A 15762-nucleotide genomic window follows, 5' to 3' on the forward strand; every position below is an offset into this window, starting at 1 on the left:
GGAAGTTCTCATACCGGCTATGTTGTTGAAGTTGCGGCTGGATCGTTGTGTGTCGGATCTCTGGAATCGGTGCAGCTATGATGCTCTCAATGCAACTACGTTGAAGGAGTTCTCCGAAACGGCGGTGTTCTCGAGGTAGCTATGTTGAAGGAGTTCTCCGAAACGGCGGTGTTCTTGAGGCAGCTATATTGACGGAATTCTTCTATGTTAGCGTAGTAGGGTGGATGTTGGCTGGTTGATTGATTTGTTGATTTTTAAATGCTTTTTATTATTTCGAAATTATGTTCACAATACATCTTATATCTGGTGACACGACAACACGTCCACGGAATTTCCGTTAACCGAGGACGCGCTCCAGACATTACTTCTACGGCCATCTTTTTCACAGACCGTCCCGTTCACCGATATCTCGTTTACTGACGCGTGTCTGGCGCATGACATTCTGGCTGGAGATGCGATGCGGGGTTGATGATAACGCGTTTGGCGCAAGGCATATGTGCGTGTCGACACAACGCATGGTTGATGATCATGTGTTTAGTGTGAGGTCGAACTGTCCTGTTTTTTTATGTTATTGGTGAGGGCATCTGGAGGATGAGTTCAAGAGCGCAGATGGCGGATTAATCATCGTGATTTTGTACAATATACTTTATTTATTTATTGTACATGCTTCTTCCCATGAACATGTTTGTCATTTTTTAGGAATCTTGATGTGTCGGAGTCGGTTGAAAAATTTTCACTTTAAAAATTTTGTTGTATAAAAAAAAGTTGTCTGTCTGAAAAATGACTGTACAATCATTGATGTATAGCATAAAGGCGATAAAAATTTTTGAGATTTTATTCTCATTTTGGAAATTTAGTGTATGAAAATGCTGGCTACCCCTGTCCTAAAATTATTATGTTGTAAATTTTGCAATCATTTATAACATAAAGACGATGGTAATATTTTTAGATATTTTCCACTCGGTAAAAATTTCTTTGAATAAAAAAAGATTGGTTATCCCTGTTCAAAAATTATTATCGAGAGTAATTGTTGTAAATGCTTTGTAAAAAAGGTTCGGCAAACCTTTAACAAAGCATTTACAACATTTGAACAATGAACGGCACCTTGGTTATCCGTGCATTAATTATTATATTTTAAATTTTGCAACCATTTATATCATCAAGACAATGGGAATATTTTTAGATTTTTTCCTCTTTAAAAACTTTGTTGTATAAAAAAAAGTTGGTTACCTCTGTCCAAAATTATAATATTTTAAATTTTGCAATAATTTATATGATAAAGATGATGGGAATTTTTAGATTTTTTCTCTTTAAAAATTTCATTGTATAAAAAAAGGTTGGTCACCTCTGTCCAAAAATTATTATGTTTTAAATAACGCCCGCATACAAAGTGTTAATAAGGAAGCGAAACGTTTTCTCTTGATAACCAACGTACCTTGTTATGCAGCAGAAGATCTGCGTAGTACTCACTTACTTTTTTTACGCTGGTCACACTTTTCACCCCGTCTGTTGAAATTTATCACAATTTTAGAGCACTTTGGCTAAGGATGATGAAGTATGTTTACCAAAATTATCTCAATTTCATCCACTAAATATAAATTATTACATTTAAAATAAATAAAACAAGAAAGCTAATAGATCTATGTATTTAATTTTCAATTATCATTTCTCTTCAAATTATTTAAATAAACTGCAATGAGAATAAATGTCATGTGAGGGGGGGGGGGGGGGGGGCGCCAGAAACATCATGGGCCGCATGCAGCTGTAGGCGGGGTACGATGTGTTGACCGTATCCCGGCCTAACGAAACACTGTTGTGTGGTTCAAAGATGGGGTCACCAATGTAGGCGGGGTAGCGATGTGTTGACAGCGCTGTTGGATGATCAGAAGGTTGCGTAGATCACGTCGGATTAGTACCAATGTAGGCGGGTTACATGTGTGTTGACCGTATCCCGGCCTAACGAAACACTGTTGTGCTAGTTTTATAAAGTTTTATTGTTTGCCTATGGTTGTACAAAGGTATGGTATTTGTGGGCAAAAGTATGTCGTTCAGCGGTCTCTGGATATGGTAGAGTGTCGCTGGCTCAGCATTCAGCTATGTACGGAAGGTCTCTGGATACGGCAGTGTGTTGCTGGCTCGTCCGGCTGGTTGATCTTCCAAGTCCGCGTAGTGTAGTGGTGGCTGGTCAGGAGCTGTATGTTGACTGGTCTGCTGCTGTGTGTCGACGCTTGCTGCTGTGGGTCGACTCGTCTGGTGCTGTGTGTCGACGCTTGCTGTTGTGGGTCGACTGGTCTGGTGCTGTGTGTCGACGCTTGCTGTTGTGGGTCGACTGGTCTGGTGCTGTGTGTCGACGCTTGCTGTTGTGGGTCGACTGGTCTGGTGCTGTGTGTCGACGCTTGCTGTTGTGGGTCGACTGGCGTGGTTTGGGTTGTACCTCCTTTTATAGTGTTTTTGGAATGCTTGGTGGAAGTGGTTATTGACGCGTACGAAAGGAATTTTGTTTTCGTCGAGGCGTCGAATTTTCTGGAATGCTTGATGGAAGTGGTTATTGACGCGTACGAGAGGAATTTTGTTTTCGTCGAGGCGTCGAATTTTCTGGAATGCTTGGCGCCTTTCCGCTCGATGTATTTTAATGGTGGCGGCGTGTTTCGACCGTTTTGGTTCCACTCGACTGGTAGGGGCGTTCCGCCTGAGTTTAATATAATGACTGCAGGTGCATGTCGTCTGGGTTTCGGGAATGTAGTTTGTTGTTGCGGAATATTCTCGAAGGTTTCGATGACGATGACGACGACGAGATTCCTACACAGCCAAAATGAAAGAATATTAACAGTGTTTATATAATAACAATTAGAATTATCAATATGCTTTCGATTAATAAATTTAAAATACATTATTGCTACATTATTATTTAACCCGAGGATTTTTCAATCAATGAACTTTGTTGCACATTGTGACCTATTGAAATTTATCACAATTTTAGAGCACTTTGGCTAAGGATGATGAAGTATGTTTACCAAAATTATCTCAATTTCATCCACTAAATATAAATTATTACATTTAAAATAAATAAAACAAGAAAGCTAATAGATCTATGTATTTAATTTTCAATTATCATTTCTCTTCAAATTATTTAAATAAACTGCAATGAGAATAAATGTCATGTGAGGGGGGGGGGGGGGGCGCCAGAAACATCATGGGCCGCATGCAGCCAAAATGAAAGAATATTAACAGTGTTTATATAATAACAATTAGAATTATCAATATGCTTTCGATTAATAAATTTAAAATACATTATTGCTACATTATTATTTAACCCGAGGATTTTTCAATCAATGAACTTTGTTGCACATTGTGACCTATTGAAATTAACTTAAAAATATGTACGCCGTATATGAGTAAAATTTTAAATTTAGCGAAATTTCAGTATGTATCGTTTTCGGTTGCGTTCCATCTTTCGCAGTTTTCTCAGAAGTCACAAGTCGTAAAATCAAGTTCTCGAACAAATAAGGTCATATACATGTATATGAATCATGTACACGCAGAATCTATTAATAACGCAGACATATTTGGAAATTTTCAATGTATAAACTGAAAATCATTTTGAATTTTGACGTTAATACTCGAAATTTTAAATACCCGGACCTGTCGGGTTTTGAAGGCCGGGTCCGGGACCGGGTTTTAAGTCATTACACAGCCGGGTTGAGTCCAGAAACCCTACTTGTAAATCTTTTCCCCGTGTGAGTTCTTAAATGTCTCACAAGTACATATTTATGAGCAAATAATTATAAACAAATGTCACATTTGTGTAGTTTTGTCCCAGTATGCAATTTTTCATGTGTAACAAGGTGAGATTTTTGAGTAAATGATTTTAGACAAATTTCACACTTGTAAGGCTTTTCCCCCGTGTGAGTTCTTAAATGTTTCACAAGTTCATTTTTAAGAGTAAATGATTTTAAACAAATGTCACATTTGTGTAGTTTTGTCCCAGTATGCAATTTTTCATGTGTAACAAGGTGAGATTTTTGATTAAATGATTTTAGACAAATTTCACACTTGTAAGGCTTTTCCCCCGTGTGAGTTCTTAAATGTCTCACAAGTCTATTTCTTTCACAAAACGATTTTAAACAAATATCACATTTGTGTAGTTTTATCCCAGTATGCAATTTTGCATGTGAAACAAGGTGAGATCTTTGAGTAAATGATTTTAGACAAATTTCACACTTGTAAGGCTTTTCCCCTGTGTGAGTTCTTAAATGTTTCACAAGTTCACTTTTATGAGCAAATGTTTTTAAACAAATGTCACATTTGTGTGGTTTTATCCTATTATGATATTTTTTATGTATCATGAGGTTAGATTTTCGAGAAAATGATTTTAAACAAATGCCACATTTATGTAGTTTTATCTCAGTATGCAAATTTTTATGTTTATCGAGGTTGGATTTTTGAGTAAATGATTTTAGACAAATTTCACACTTGTAAGGCTTTTCCCCTGTGTGAGTTCTTAAATGTTTCACAAGTTCACTTTTATGAGCAAATGTTTTTAAACAAATGTCACATTTGTGTGGTTTTATCCCATTATGATATTTTTTATGTATCATGAGGTTAGATTTTCGAGAAAATGATTTTAAACAAATATCACATTGAAATAGATTTTCTCCAGGAAGTGATCTTTTGTGTAAAATAAGTTCAGATTCAATGGGAAACGACTTCAAGCAAATTTCACTATTCTTTCGGTGAATTGTCGATTGTGACGGCTCGTCGTTCCATATTAGATCTTCCAATAAAACTTCTTCAGTCTCGATCTTCAAGCAATCATCTAACCTCAGTCGAGACGATTCGTTGTTTCGAAAACAAGCCTTTCGAAAGCTGATCAACAATTCCAGATTGGTCTTACACGAAAGACACACCGTGTCTGGCAAACCATCGCCTCTTTTAACCTGCAGATGAAAAAAGTAGGATTAAGCGGTGAGAAGAGTTGACCAATTGGGTCCACAATAATTGTAACCTACAAAAATTTGACAGCAGGTCCGAATGCGTTGCTCCAGACGCTCTGGATGAGGATCGCCGAAGATGGAGACGGAAGACTCGGCGGGAGCTGATCCAAGACAAAGCCTGCACTCCATCGTCCCTGTATTTAACTCTGACAGCAATTGGAGCGACTCGCCTTCGACTTTTTTTTGTGACATCTTTCGTCTAAATTTGTTACTATGTAGTTTAGGGCTGCCATAATTAGTGTTGTAAAATTCTCGGTAATAATCTTTTGGCGAATATTCTCCAAATCGAGAATATTCATTTTTAGAGCATCTGGAGGGCTTTTATATAATACTATTCCGTTGCAATTTCATTAATAATAATTTTTAATATTTTGCATTTCATATGTACAGAGAGAGGGTCAATAAGGTTTCCCAACCCCACTGGCGGAGTTAAAATAAATAAATAAATTAATTATTTGATTAATAAAATATAAATTTCAGAAGTTAATTTTTCGAGCCTTTTTTTCAGCAAAATCTTTTTTCCAAATTTCCAAACTGGAAAGTCTATTTTGTGACATTGTAGACGGGAGATGAGTTTTAATTAATTTAATAATAATAATAATAAATAATAATTTAAAAAATAATAATTTAAAAAATAATAATTTAAAAAATAATAATTTAAAAAATAATAATTTAAAAAATAATAATTTAAAAAATAATAATTTAAGTTTCGAAAAGCTACGTTTGCCACTTGCTACAGTTACAGGCAGTGTCAACAAAATTCGCATAGCCAACTTAAATGTTCGGATATAAATCTTATAAATTATGCTGCTTTATGAAATTTAATACAACGAGTGGAGTAATTTTACCTTCAACTATATTTTAAAGAAAGGCTTTTAAACTAATAAGTTCATCGGAAATTTCATTACCAATAATATCAGATTTTGAATTCGCGGTGAGCTTTATTTGAAGATCGGCACAATATTTACGAAGTTCGGCTATTTCCGGTAGATTGTCTAAAAACTACAAAAAACTCCACGTCTTTGAATATTCGTTCAACTGTTCGAATCTTTCTTTCTTTGACACTAGTGTCGTATCTAAGGGACAATTAAAAAACTCGACCTCTAACTGTTTCTCGGGACAAACATGGGCTCGTCTTGTACATTTCTAAAGGAAGAGCAGGTAGTTACATTCTTTTCCCAGTACCTAACTGCGAATGCTATCCTTTTTTTTGTTCTCTACTTATTTACAAACACGTGTTGGAAACCGATAACTCTAGTTGTCGGTTTTTTGTCAAATGGTATTTTTTATCGATCATGGACGGGAATTAAAAATTGGTCGCATTTTTTAGTGTGACCAGTTTCTTGCGACCAGTTTTAATGTCTTTCACATCTGTTTTTGAGACAAAATAAAGTAAAGGAGACCTTTCTAACGATTCGCTCCATAAGATGAACAATATCTAAAAATATTTCCCAAGGCATACCACTTAAAAACCGAAATATACTTCGAAATATGCTTCAAAATAATAAAATCTTTTTTTTTTCAAAGCACATAGCAGCGATTATTTTATTAGTTACTAAGCTACCCAAAATTAACATAATAAATAAACGTAGCATTCATAGATCCATAGTATCTCATTAATCATTAAATTCATAATATTTTCTAAATTCACACTATTCCTAAATTTAGGGGGTGCGAGTACCCCCCCATGCCCCTCCAAATGACGTCCCTGAAAAATTGCACGTGTTTAATACACATGCAGATTAACAGTGGGAATACCATCGTTGACTTTCACTTAAAGAAAATATTCTTACAATTGAATTTTCGGTTCCTTTAATTCTACGAAGGGAAGTCATAAACAAACGACCATTTCAGTTGTAAATAAAATGAGTTGGACCTTTCTAACAATTCGCTCCACAGGTCGAACAATTTCTAAGAATTTTACCTAAGGAATACCATTGAACAAAACAAAATATAACCTTTTTTTACATAGCTTTATTGCAGCGATTCTATTTCTGGCCTAGTCTATGCTACTCAAAAGTAACATAGCATATAACCAGTGTCGGACTGGCCATACAAGCGAACATCCCCGATGGCATGTGGGCCCCACTATCTGTTGGAAAATATGGACCCTCAGTAAAATTAAATAACTTTTTAATTATTTCACGTGTGTAAAAAATTATAGGATATTGCACTTTGAGACCTAAAGTTTGGGCATTTCAACAAAACAAATTTCTTACGATATACACAAAATAATAATACCTGCTTTAACAGCCCAAGGAGCGGTTAACTTTTTTTATTACGCTCGAAATGTAAGTGTGGCGGCTCGCTTATACGACATGGTCGAGTTTGGTCACCTTCCTGCGAGTGGGGACCAACTCGATTGTGTTCGGATCTAACTACTCATTCTGCCTCCAGCTGTCATAAATAATACACGTGCATTAACATGTCAGTCGTCTCATTCGTTCATCCCCCATAACTGGTGACCCCCGACATCGAGCCACGCAGCCTCGATTAATTCAGCATGCCGCTGCTCATCCCTGCCTCGCCGAGCCAGGCGGGAAAGCTACCCGCCGCGCCGCCATCGACACAGCACGTCGCGGTCTGCGGGTGACATTAAACGAGCAGACACGGCTGACTACCTACCTACCTACTGACTAGAGTCTAGCCACAACGTCGATGACAGGTGCTTAAAAAAATGGGGGAGCGAATGAGACGACGATCACTGATGTCATCAGGAAACTGTAACACGTGTCCTAAAAAGTCTTTTACGCGTGGCACACGACCCCATTCTCAAACGAACGACGTCCTGGCGCTGACCCCATAGCTATAAGACACGTGCCTCGAAAACAGGTCAACACGTGTCTTGAAGAAGGAGACAAAGCATCTGCACACGGCACGCTTCAAGCCAGAACGTACATAAAGTGACGCACCAGCTCCCAACACCAGAATGAACCTCTGGAGTTCAACCAGATCACTTCTCCGAAGCCCAACCTCTTCGTATATACAATAACCATTGTAACAATTGAAAAAAAACAAACGATCCTCTTACAAACACAACCGGTGTTTTCTTAGACCGCGACACTCCTTCGGGGACATTAATCAAAGTTTCTCTTTCAATATCGTGGATCAAAAAGGGATAATTTGTTTTCGAATAAAATAACTTCTTCTAACATCGAAAAAATTGTTTTTCCATCCCCTGTGGTTTACAATTAAGCCGATTTAGATGAGACGTAACGTCTACCATGAAATATTTTTTTTGGATCCACCACTGATTTTCCGTTAGTTCTGGATAGTGTTTTCAAAGAGAAATGTTTTTATTTATGTTAATAAGGAAGCGAAACGTTTTCTCTTGATAACCAACGTACCTTGTTATGCAGCATAAGATATGCGTACTCACTTAATATTTTAACTAAAAATTCTTTAAATTGCCGATGTTTAAGAGCATTAGCTATAATGGAGTTGATAATCTTAATCAATGATTTCATTACTTTTTTCTGGAAATGTCTGCACACAAAGCGCTTCTAGATGAATGACGCAATGGTAATCAAGTACCTCGTGATTAATTTTTCCTTTCAAAAGAGCACCAAACTCTTTTGTTACGCTGGTCATACTTTTCACCCCGTCTGTTGAAATTTATCACAATTTTAGAGCACTTTGGCTAAGGATGATGAAGTATGTTTACCAAAATTATCTCAATTTCATCAACTAAATATAAATTATTACATTTAAAATAAATAAAACAAGAAAGCTAATAGATCTGTGTATTTAATTTTCAATTATCATTTGTCTTATGGTGCGTACGCACCAAGCCAACGAACGGCCCACAGGCCAACTTTTAAAACCAGTAGCGTACAAAATATCGAAATAAAAATTAAATTTAAAAATTGAAATTAAATATCAAAATTAAAACTATTATTATTATATTAATATTAAATTCAAGTATCAAAATAAAATTATAATCATTATATTAAAATTAAAAATTGAAAGTTAAAACAGCACATGCACAATTTAAATAAATTTTCGAGATTGCCCTAAAATTAGATCATCAACAATCACATACAGGTAATCCTCGACTTAAGATGTTTTGACTTACGAAGATACGCACTAAGATCGAAAAAAAATCAAAGAATTATTATTTTTACTTCCCCGTAAAGCACAGCTACTGAGAATATATCATGTATTAGTATGGGTGATTCAACGATTTTTGCTAACCCCGGGTGTTGTTGGTCACATCAAACGGATTTTTTTATTTTTCAATTGTTTCTCTCGTCGAAATAAATCAAGTAATTAAATCATTTCAGAGGTAAAATTTATCGGATAATGTGTGATTATTAATTTTATTTCGACGAAAGAAAAAAAAACCCTTTGACGAATCACCGACAACCGACACCGCGTTTTTTTATGAATTGTTTTTTTTTATCGATCATCGACGTCGAAATACAGTAACATATCGTGACGACTTTAACAATATTTTTTTTTCGCTCGTAAGCAGAGAAATTATAATATTTCTCTGGTTTTAAATGCGTATCGTCGTAATTCAAAACATTGTTGTAATTCAAAACATCAACGATGATCTAATTTTAGCTCAATCTCGCTCTTTAGCTTAATTTTGATATTTAATTTCAATATTTTGTACGCTACTGGTTTTATCCTGCTGATTAAAAAAGTTGGCCCAAAATCGTCGTTGGTTTAGTCCGTAAGCACCATTAAAATTATTTAAATAAACTGCAATGAGAATAAATGTCATGTGAGGGGGGGGGGGGGGGGGCGCCAGAAACATCATGGCCCGCATGCAGCCAAAATGTAAGAATATTAACAGTATTTAAATAATAACAATTTTTTTTTATATTTATCCCAGTATGCAATTTAGTGTCTCGGGGTTAGATTTTTGAGTAATTGATTTTAGACAAATTTCACACTTGTAAGTAGGGTTTCTGAAAACCCGGGTTTTCAAAACCCGACGAGTCCGGGTCCAATATTTTGAAAACCCAACGGGTCCGGGTCCAAAATTAAAAATGTCCAGATTTTAAATTATTTATTACGTAAAAGGCGATAAAAACATATAATAAAGGCGATAAAAACATGTAATAAAGAAATACAAATACAAATTCAAATAAAAGTATGTATGTATATCATAATATAAATATGTATAGACAAAATTACAATTTACAAATTGCAATACAATTAAAATATTTTCTTTTGTTACATGATTCACTAAAAATATTCAAAAAAATAAAATAATTTAATCGATCATATTCTAAATATAATAGTATAGTGTAGCAAATGTCGTGATTCAATAATTTAATGTATTATTGTCCTAATATTTCATTGTTGGGTTCAAGGTAAGTGTATTGTTTAATTTCTAAACATGTGAAACTTAATAGGATACCCAATATTAATTCATTTTAAGATTTCACCACATCAACATAAAATATCTCAAAATGATTAATTAAAGGAAAAATTGTCTAGCGAATTTTAAAAGTCAAAAATATATATTTTTTTACGGATTTTTTTCAGTGCTATTTTTCATTTATTTGGCAAATTTTTTATTTCACCACGTTTATAAGCATTGGTTTTCTATCTCAATACTTTTTTTTTTATCTAAACGTACTAACTAAAGCGGTAATTGCAATTTAAATGCTTTCGTTGTATATATGGTTGTATCGCGTAATATGTTAGGGCAAGCGAGATGGCATATAATTCACCTCACAGAGTACAGCGGTCGTACTACATGCCATCTCGCTTACCCTAACATATTACGCGATACAACCATATATACAACGAAAGCATTTAAAACCAATCCTTATAAACGTGGTGAAATAAAAAATTAAATAAATGAAAAATAGCACGGAAAAAAAATCCGTAAAAAAATATATATTTTTGACTTTTAAATTTCGCTAGACAATTAATTAGAAGTATTTTAAAGCAATGAAATATAACAATTAATAGGAAAAATATCTGACTATTGATTCCAATACTCACTTTGAGCGTAACAATCCTAAATTTTGAGTTAAAGACCGCAAAAGCCAAAAGACTGTAAAAATCGCGGATTTTTTTAAACACTCATATCTCGTAAACGATCACCCACCAACAAAAATCAATATCATATTCGAATTCAGTGGGTCAAACTTAGTAAAGATTGGCTAGTCTCCGCTCTGGTAACTCAAAAACGTGATTTTTTGTTGCTCAGTGTAATCACACATTATCCGATAAATTTTACCTCTGAGATGGATTTAATTAATTGATTTATTTCGACGAGAGAAACAATTGAAGACTAAAAAAATTTCGTTTGATAAACCGACAACGTACCGGGTTGGGACCATCGCTCGGTCACCCATACTAACACATGATATATTCTCAGTAACTGCGCATTACGGGGAAGTAAAAATAATAATTCTTTGATTTTTTTTTTTCGATCTTAGTGCGTATCTTCGTAAGTCAAAACATCTTCGACAAACAAAAGTCGAGGATTACCTGTATGTGATTGTTGATGATCTAATTTTAGGTCAATCTCGAAAATTTATTTAAATTGGGCATGTTCTGTTTTAACTTTCAATATTTTATTTTAATTTTAATATATTGATTATAACTTTATTTTGATATTTGAATTTAATTTTAATATAGTAATAATATTTTTAATTTTGATATTTAATTTCAATTTTTAAATTTAATTTTTATTTCGATATTTTGTACGCTACTGGTTTTATCCTGCTGGTTAAAACGTTGGACCAAAATCGTCGTTGGTTTGGTCCGTACGCAGCATAAGATGAATCCAAGGGCGGTCCAGGTTGTAGTTTTTTAGCGGGAAGTCAAGTAGATAAGTTCAATAGTCGCGAAAAAATTAAAAAACAGGCCGGATGAATGTGAAATGAAATGAAACAAATAACGGACGAATGTTTTAAGCGAAAGTTGAACTAAGACTGAACGTACTTTACCTATCATATCCCGTAAAAAAAGAACTTGTGGTTTTTCCCATGTTTAGGAAAGGTAGCGTAAAAGTCCACTATCGCTAAAAAAGGTTTTAACTAATCCTTTTTGTCTTCCAGGGCATAGATATGAAAATGGCTAAAATTGTTATTTTGACATGGGTTTTATCATCAATTGTATTGTTTTTAAGATCATCTATTATATATAACTATTACGTTTTATGATTATTTTTTATCACTGTATATTGATGTACATATTATGTTTAACGTGTCATAACGATTTCATAATTAGAATTATCAATATGCTTTCGATTTTTAAATTTAAAATACCTTATTGCTACATTATTATTTAACCCGAGGATTTTTCAATCAATGAACTTTGTTGCACATTGTGACCTATTGAAATTAACTTAAAAATATGTACGCCGTATATGAGTAAAATTTTAAATTTAGCGAAATTTCAGTACGTATCGTTTTCGGTTGCGTCGTAAAATCAAGTTCTCGAACAAATAAGGTCATATATATGTATATGAATCATGTACACGCAGAATCTATAAATAACACAGCCATATTTAGAAATTTTCAATGTATAAACTGAAAATCATTTTGAATTTTGACGTTAATACTCGAAATTTTAAATACCCGGACCCGCCGGGTTTTGAAGGCCGGGTCCGGGACCGGGTTTTAAGTCATTACACGGCCGGGTTGAGTTTAGAAACCCCACTTGTAAGGCTTTTCCCCGTGTGAGTTCTTAAATGTCTCATAAGTACAAATTTTCGAGTAAATGATTTTAAACATACTTCACATTTGTGTGGTTTTATCCCAGTATGCAAATTTTTATGTTTCTCGAGGTCAGAATTTTGAGTAAATGATTTTAGACAAATTTCACATTGGTGTGGTTTTCTCCCAGTATGCAATTTTTCATGTGCAAGAAGGTGAGATTTTTGAGTAAATGATTTTAGACAAATTTCACACTTGTAAGGCTTTTCCCCCGTGTGAGTTCTTAAATGTCTCACAAGTCTTTTTCTTTCACAAAATGATTTTAAACAAATATCACATTTGTGTGGTTTTATCCCAGTATGCAATTTTTCATGTAAAACGAGGTTATATTTATCAACAAATGATTTTAGACAAATTTCACACTTGTAAGGCTTTTCCCCCGTGTGAGTTCTTAAATGTCTCACAAGTGTGTTTCTTTCACAAAATGATTTTAAACAAATATCACATTTGTGTAGTTTTATCCCAGTATGCAATTTTGAATGTGAAACGAGGTCAGATTTTCGAGAAAATGATTTTAGACAAATTTCACACTTGTAGGGCTTTTCCCCCGTGTGAGTTCTTAAATGTCTCACAAGTCTTTTTATTTCATAAAATGATTTTAAACAAATTTCGCATTTGTGTGGTTTTATCCCAGTATGCAATTTTGAATGTGAAACGAGGTCAGATTTTTGAGTAAATGATTTTAGACAAATTTCACATTTGTGTGGTTTTATCCCAGTATGCAATTTTTCATGTGAAACGAGGTTATATTTATCAATAAATGATTTTAGACAAATTTCACACTTGTAAGGCTTTTCCCCCGTGTGAGTTCTTAAATGTCTCACAAGTCTTTTTCTTTCAAAAAATGATTTTAAACAAATATCACATTTGTGTAGTTTTATCCCAGTATGCAATTTTTCATGTGAAACGAGGTTATATTTATCAATAAATGATTTTAGACAAATTTCACACTTGTAAGGCTTTTCCCCCGTGTGAGTTCTTAAATGTCTCACAAGTCTTTTTCTTTCACAAAATGATTTTAAACAAATATCACATTTGTGTAGTTTTATCCCAGTATGCAATTTTGAATGTGAAACGAGGCCAGATTTTCGAGAAAATGATTTTAGACAAATTTCACACTTGTAGGGCTTTTCCCCCGTGTGGGTTCTTAAATGTATCACAAGTCTATATTTTTTTAAAAATGATTTAAAACAAATATCACATTGAAATAGATTTTCTCCAAGAAGTGATCTTTTGTGTAAAATAAGTTCAGATTCAATGGGAAACGACTTCAAGCAAATTTCACTATTCTTTCGGTGAATTGTCGATTGTGACGGCTCGTCGTTCCATATTAGATCTTCCAATAAAACTTCTTCAGTCTCGATCTTCAAGCAATCATCTAACCTCAGTCGAGACGATTCGTTGTTTCGAAAACAAGCCTTTCGAAAGCTGATCAACAATTCCAGATTGGTCTTACACGAAAGACACACCGTGTCTGGCAAACCATCGCCTCTTTTAACCTGCAGATGAAAAAAGTAGGATTAAGCGGTGAGAAGAGTTGACCAATTGGGTCCACAATAATTGTAACCTACAAAAATTTGACAGCAGGTCCGAATGCGTTGCTCCAGACGCTCTGGATGAGGATCGCCGAAGATGGAGACGGAAGACTCGGCGGGAGCTGATCCAAGACAAAGCCTGCACTCCATCGTCCCTGTATTTAACTCTGACAGCAATCGGAGCGACTCGCCTTCGACTTGCAATTTATTTTAGTGACATCTTTCGTCTAAATTTGGTACTAGTTTAGGGCTGCCATAATGGCAGCGTTAACACTAGCGGTTGATACCGCGGTATTTGACGGCGTGGAAACATACAGCGTGATCCAATCTTTCACCAATCGGCGAGCCACACGACGCCCCTCCATAGCTCGGGCAGTACCCCTAGGATTGCCTTGGGGGGATGTCGTCGATATTTCAGAGAGCGTGTCGCGAACATATTTACGACATTTGCTCGGCTCATTACTTTATTCAATTATCTTTCTATTTACCCGGCTTCGCTCGGTATTTGTAATATAAACCGCTTAAACATGGCCAATCTAATGTGGCAGCTCCCCAGGTACTGGCCGTAAACCAACGTGTGATACCGCTTCTTCTGTCATAACAAAATGCAGTGCATACCATCACCTCATAACCACTTTATTGTTCAATTATCGTACTCTACTCATAACTGGTCATCTAAACACGCAACTTTTATTGTTCGCAGCACACCCACAACACAGCCTTCTACCAATCGAAACTCCAAGCGAGATGACATGACGAAACTACACCGTCACTTCTCTCGCCCTTCTCCATATATATGTACATATATACATATATGGGGGTGGTATATGAGTACAAATATATATATATATATATATATATATATATATATATATATATATATATATATATATATATATATATATATATATATATATATATATATATATATTTATATATATTGATTAGGTAATATCGGACCATTTACAGAAGATAGAATATGTAAAATCAAAATTGTTTTATTTTAAAAAACGGACAGATTTATAGAATTCACAAATATCAAAATGTCAATATTGAAGTACCTACCTAGTTCGTTTTGTGACCCTCATTTATTAAAAAATGTTTCTAATTTATTGAAAAATGTGATTTTCAGGAAAGAGTTGAAAAAAATAGAGCAATCTAAAAGGTCGGGCTGCGGAGCTGATGAGATATATATATACCATCATCCTCGACATTTCACGAACTGAGCTTTTTGGCCAACGTAGAAAAACCCGTGCTGACTATGGTAATCATCTTGATTATATTACTACTTTTGGAAAATTATTTATTTATTAGGTACTATTCGACCACATCAACTTTAGTCTCGGCCCGATGATAGTAATTCGACAATGGACTGAAAACAATATTAAACACCATGAAGATGGCATGAGGGCGAAATCAGACAGCGGTGAATGTGGGACGTGGTTTTTTTAGATACATATAGAAAAAACGTGGCATTCATCGAACGCGTACATGGGATAGTTTAGAATTTTATAAAGAAAATAAGAAACTTTTGAATCAAATTAG

General features: G+C 34.7%; 2 protein-coding genes across 3 annotated transcripts; both read right to left on the reverse strand.

Annotated features, from left to right (window-relative positions):
* Positions 1-1630: 1630 nt before the first annotated feature.
* LOC143919629 (uncharacterized) lies at positions 1631-5189 on the reverse strand. 2 transcript variants are annotated; one of them, XM_077442033.1, is made up of 3 exons: positions 5010-5189; positions 4822-4937; positions 1631-2799 (listed from the first exon to the last, which is right to left on the reverse strand). In XM_077442033.1, the coding sequence occupies exons 1-3, from the start codon at positions 5184-5186 to the stop codon at positions 2091-2093; spliced, it is 1002 nt and encodes a 333-aa protein (XP_077298159.1). In that variant the 5' UTR covers positions 5187-5189; the 3' UTR covers positions 1631-2090. The 2 variants fall into 2 exon arrangements, with proteins under 2 accessions (XP_077298159.1, XP_077298158.1); XM_077442032.1 differs by lacking the exon at positions 1631-2799 and having other exon boundaries at positions 3083-4937.
* Positions 5190-11395: 6206 nt separating this feature from the next.
* Positions 11396-14426, reverse strand: LOC143919798 (uncharacterized). The gene is made up of 3 exons (XM_077442330.1): positions 14254-14426; positions 13104-14181; positions 11396-13044 (listed from the first exon to the last, which is right to left on the reverse strand). Exons 1-3 carry the CDS (start codon positions 14365-14367, stop codon positions 13040-13042), a joined length of 1197 nt encoding a protein of 398 aa, XP_077298456.1. The 5' UTR covers positions 14368-14426; the 3' UTR covers positions 11396-13039.
* Between the last annotated feature and the right edge of the window lie 1336 nt (positions 14427-15762).

This window comes from Arctopsyche grandis, chromosome 12 (assembly GCF_051622035.1).
Source record: "Arctopsyche grandis isolate Sample6627 chromosome 12, ASM5162203v2, whole genome shotgun sequence".
Taxonomy (NCBI): Eukaryota; Metazoa; Arthropoda; class Insecta; order Trichoptera; family Hydropsychidae; genus Arctopsyche; species Arctopsyche grandis.

What these genes read in the sequence shown, in the direction of transcription:
- LOC143919629 (XM_077442032.1), bottom strand. Translation starts at nt 5,186, where the DNA reads ATGTCACAAAAAAAAGTCGAAGGCGAGTCGCTCCAATTGCTGTCAGAG. An exon ending in GGACCTGCTGTCAAATTTTT is followed by an intron (nt 4,938 to 5,009) that starts GTAGGTTACAAT and finishes TTTCATCTGCAG; the next exon opens with GTTAAAAGAGGCGATGGTTT.
- LOC143919798 (XM_077442330.1), bottom strand. Translation starts at nt 14,367, where the DNA reads ATGGAGTGCAGGCTTTGTCTTGGATCAGCTCCCGCCGAGTCTTCCGTC. An exon ending in GGACCTGCTGTCAAATTTTT is followed by an intron (nt 14,182 to 14,253) that starts GTAGGTTACAAT and finishes TTTCATCTGCAG; the next exon opens with GTTAAAAGAGGCGATGGTTT.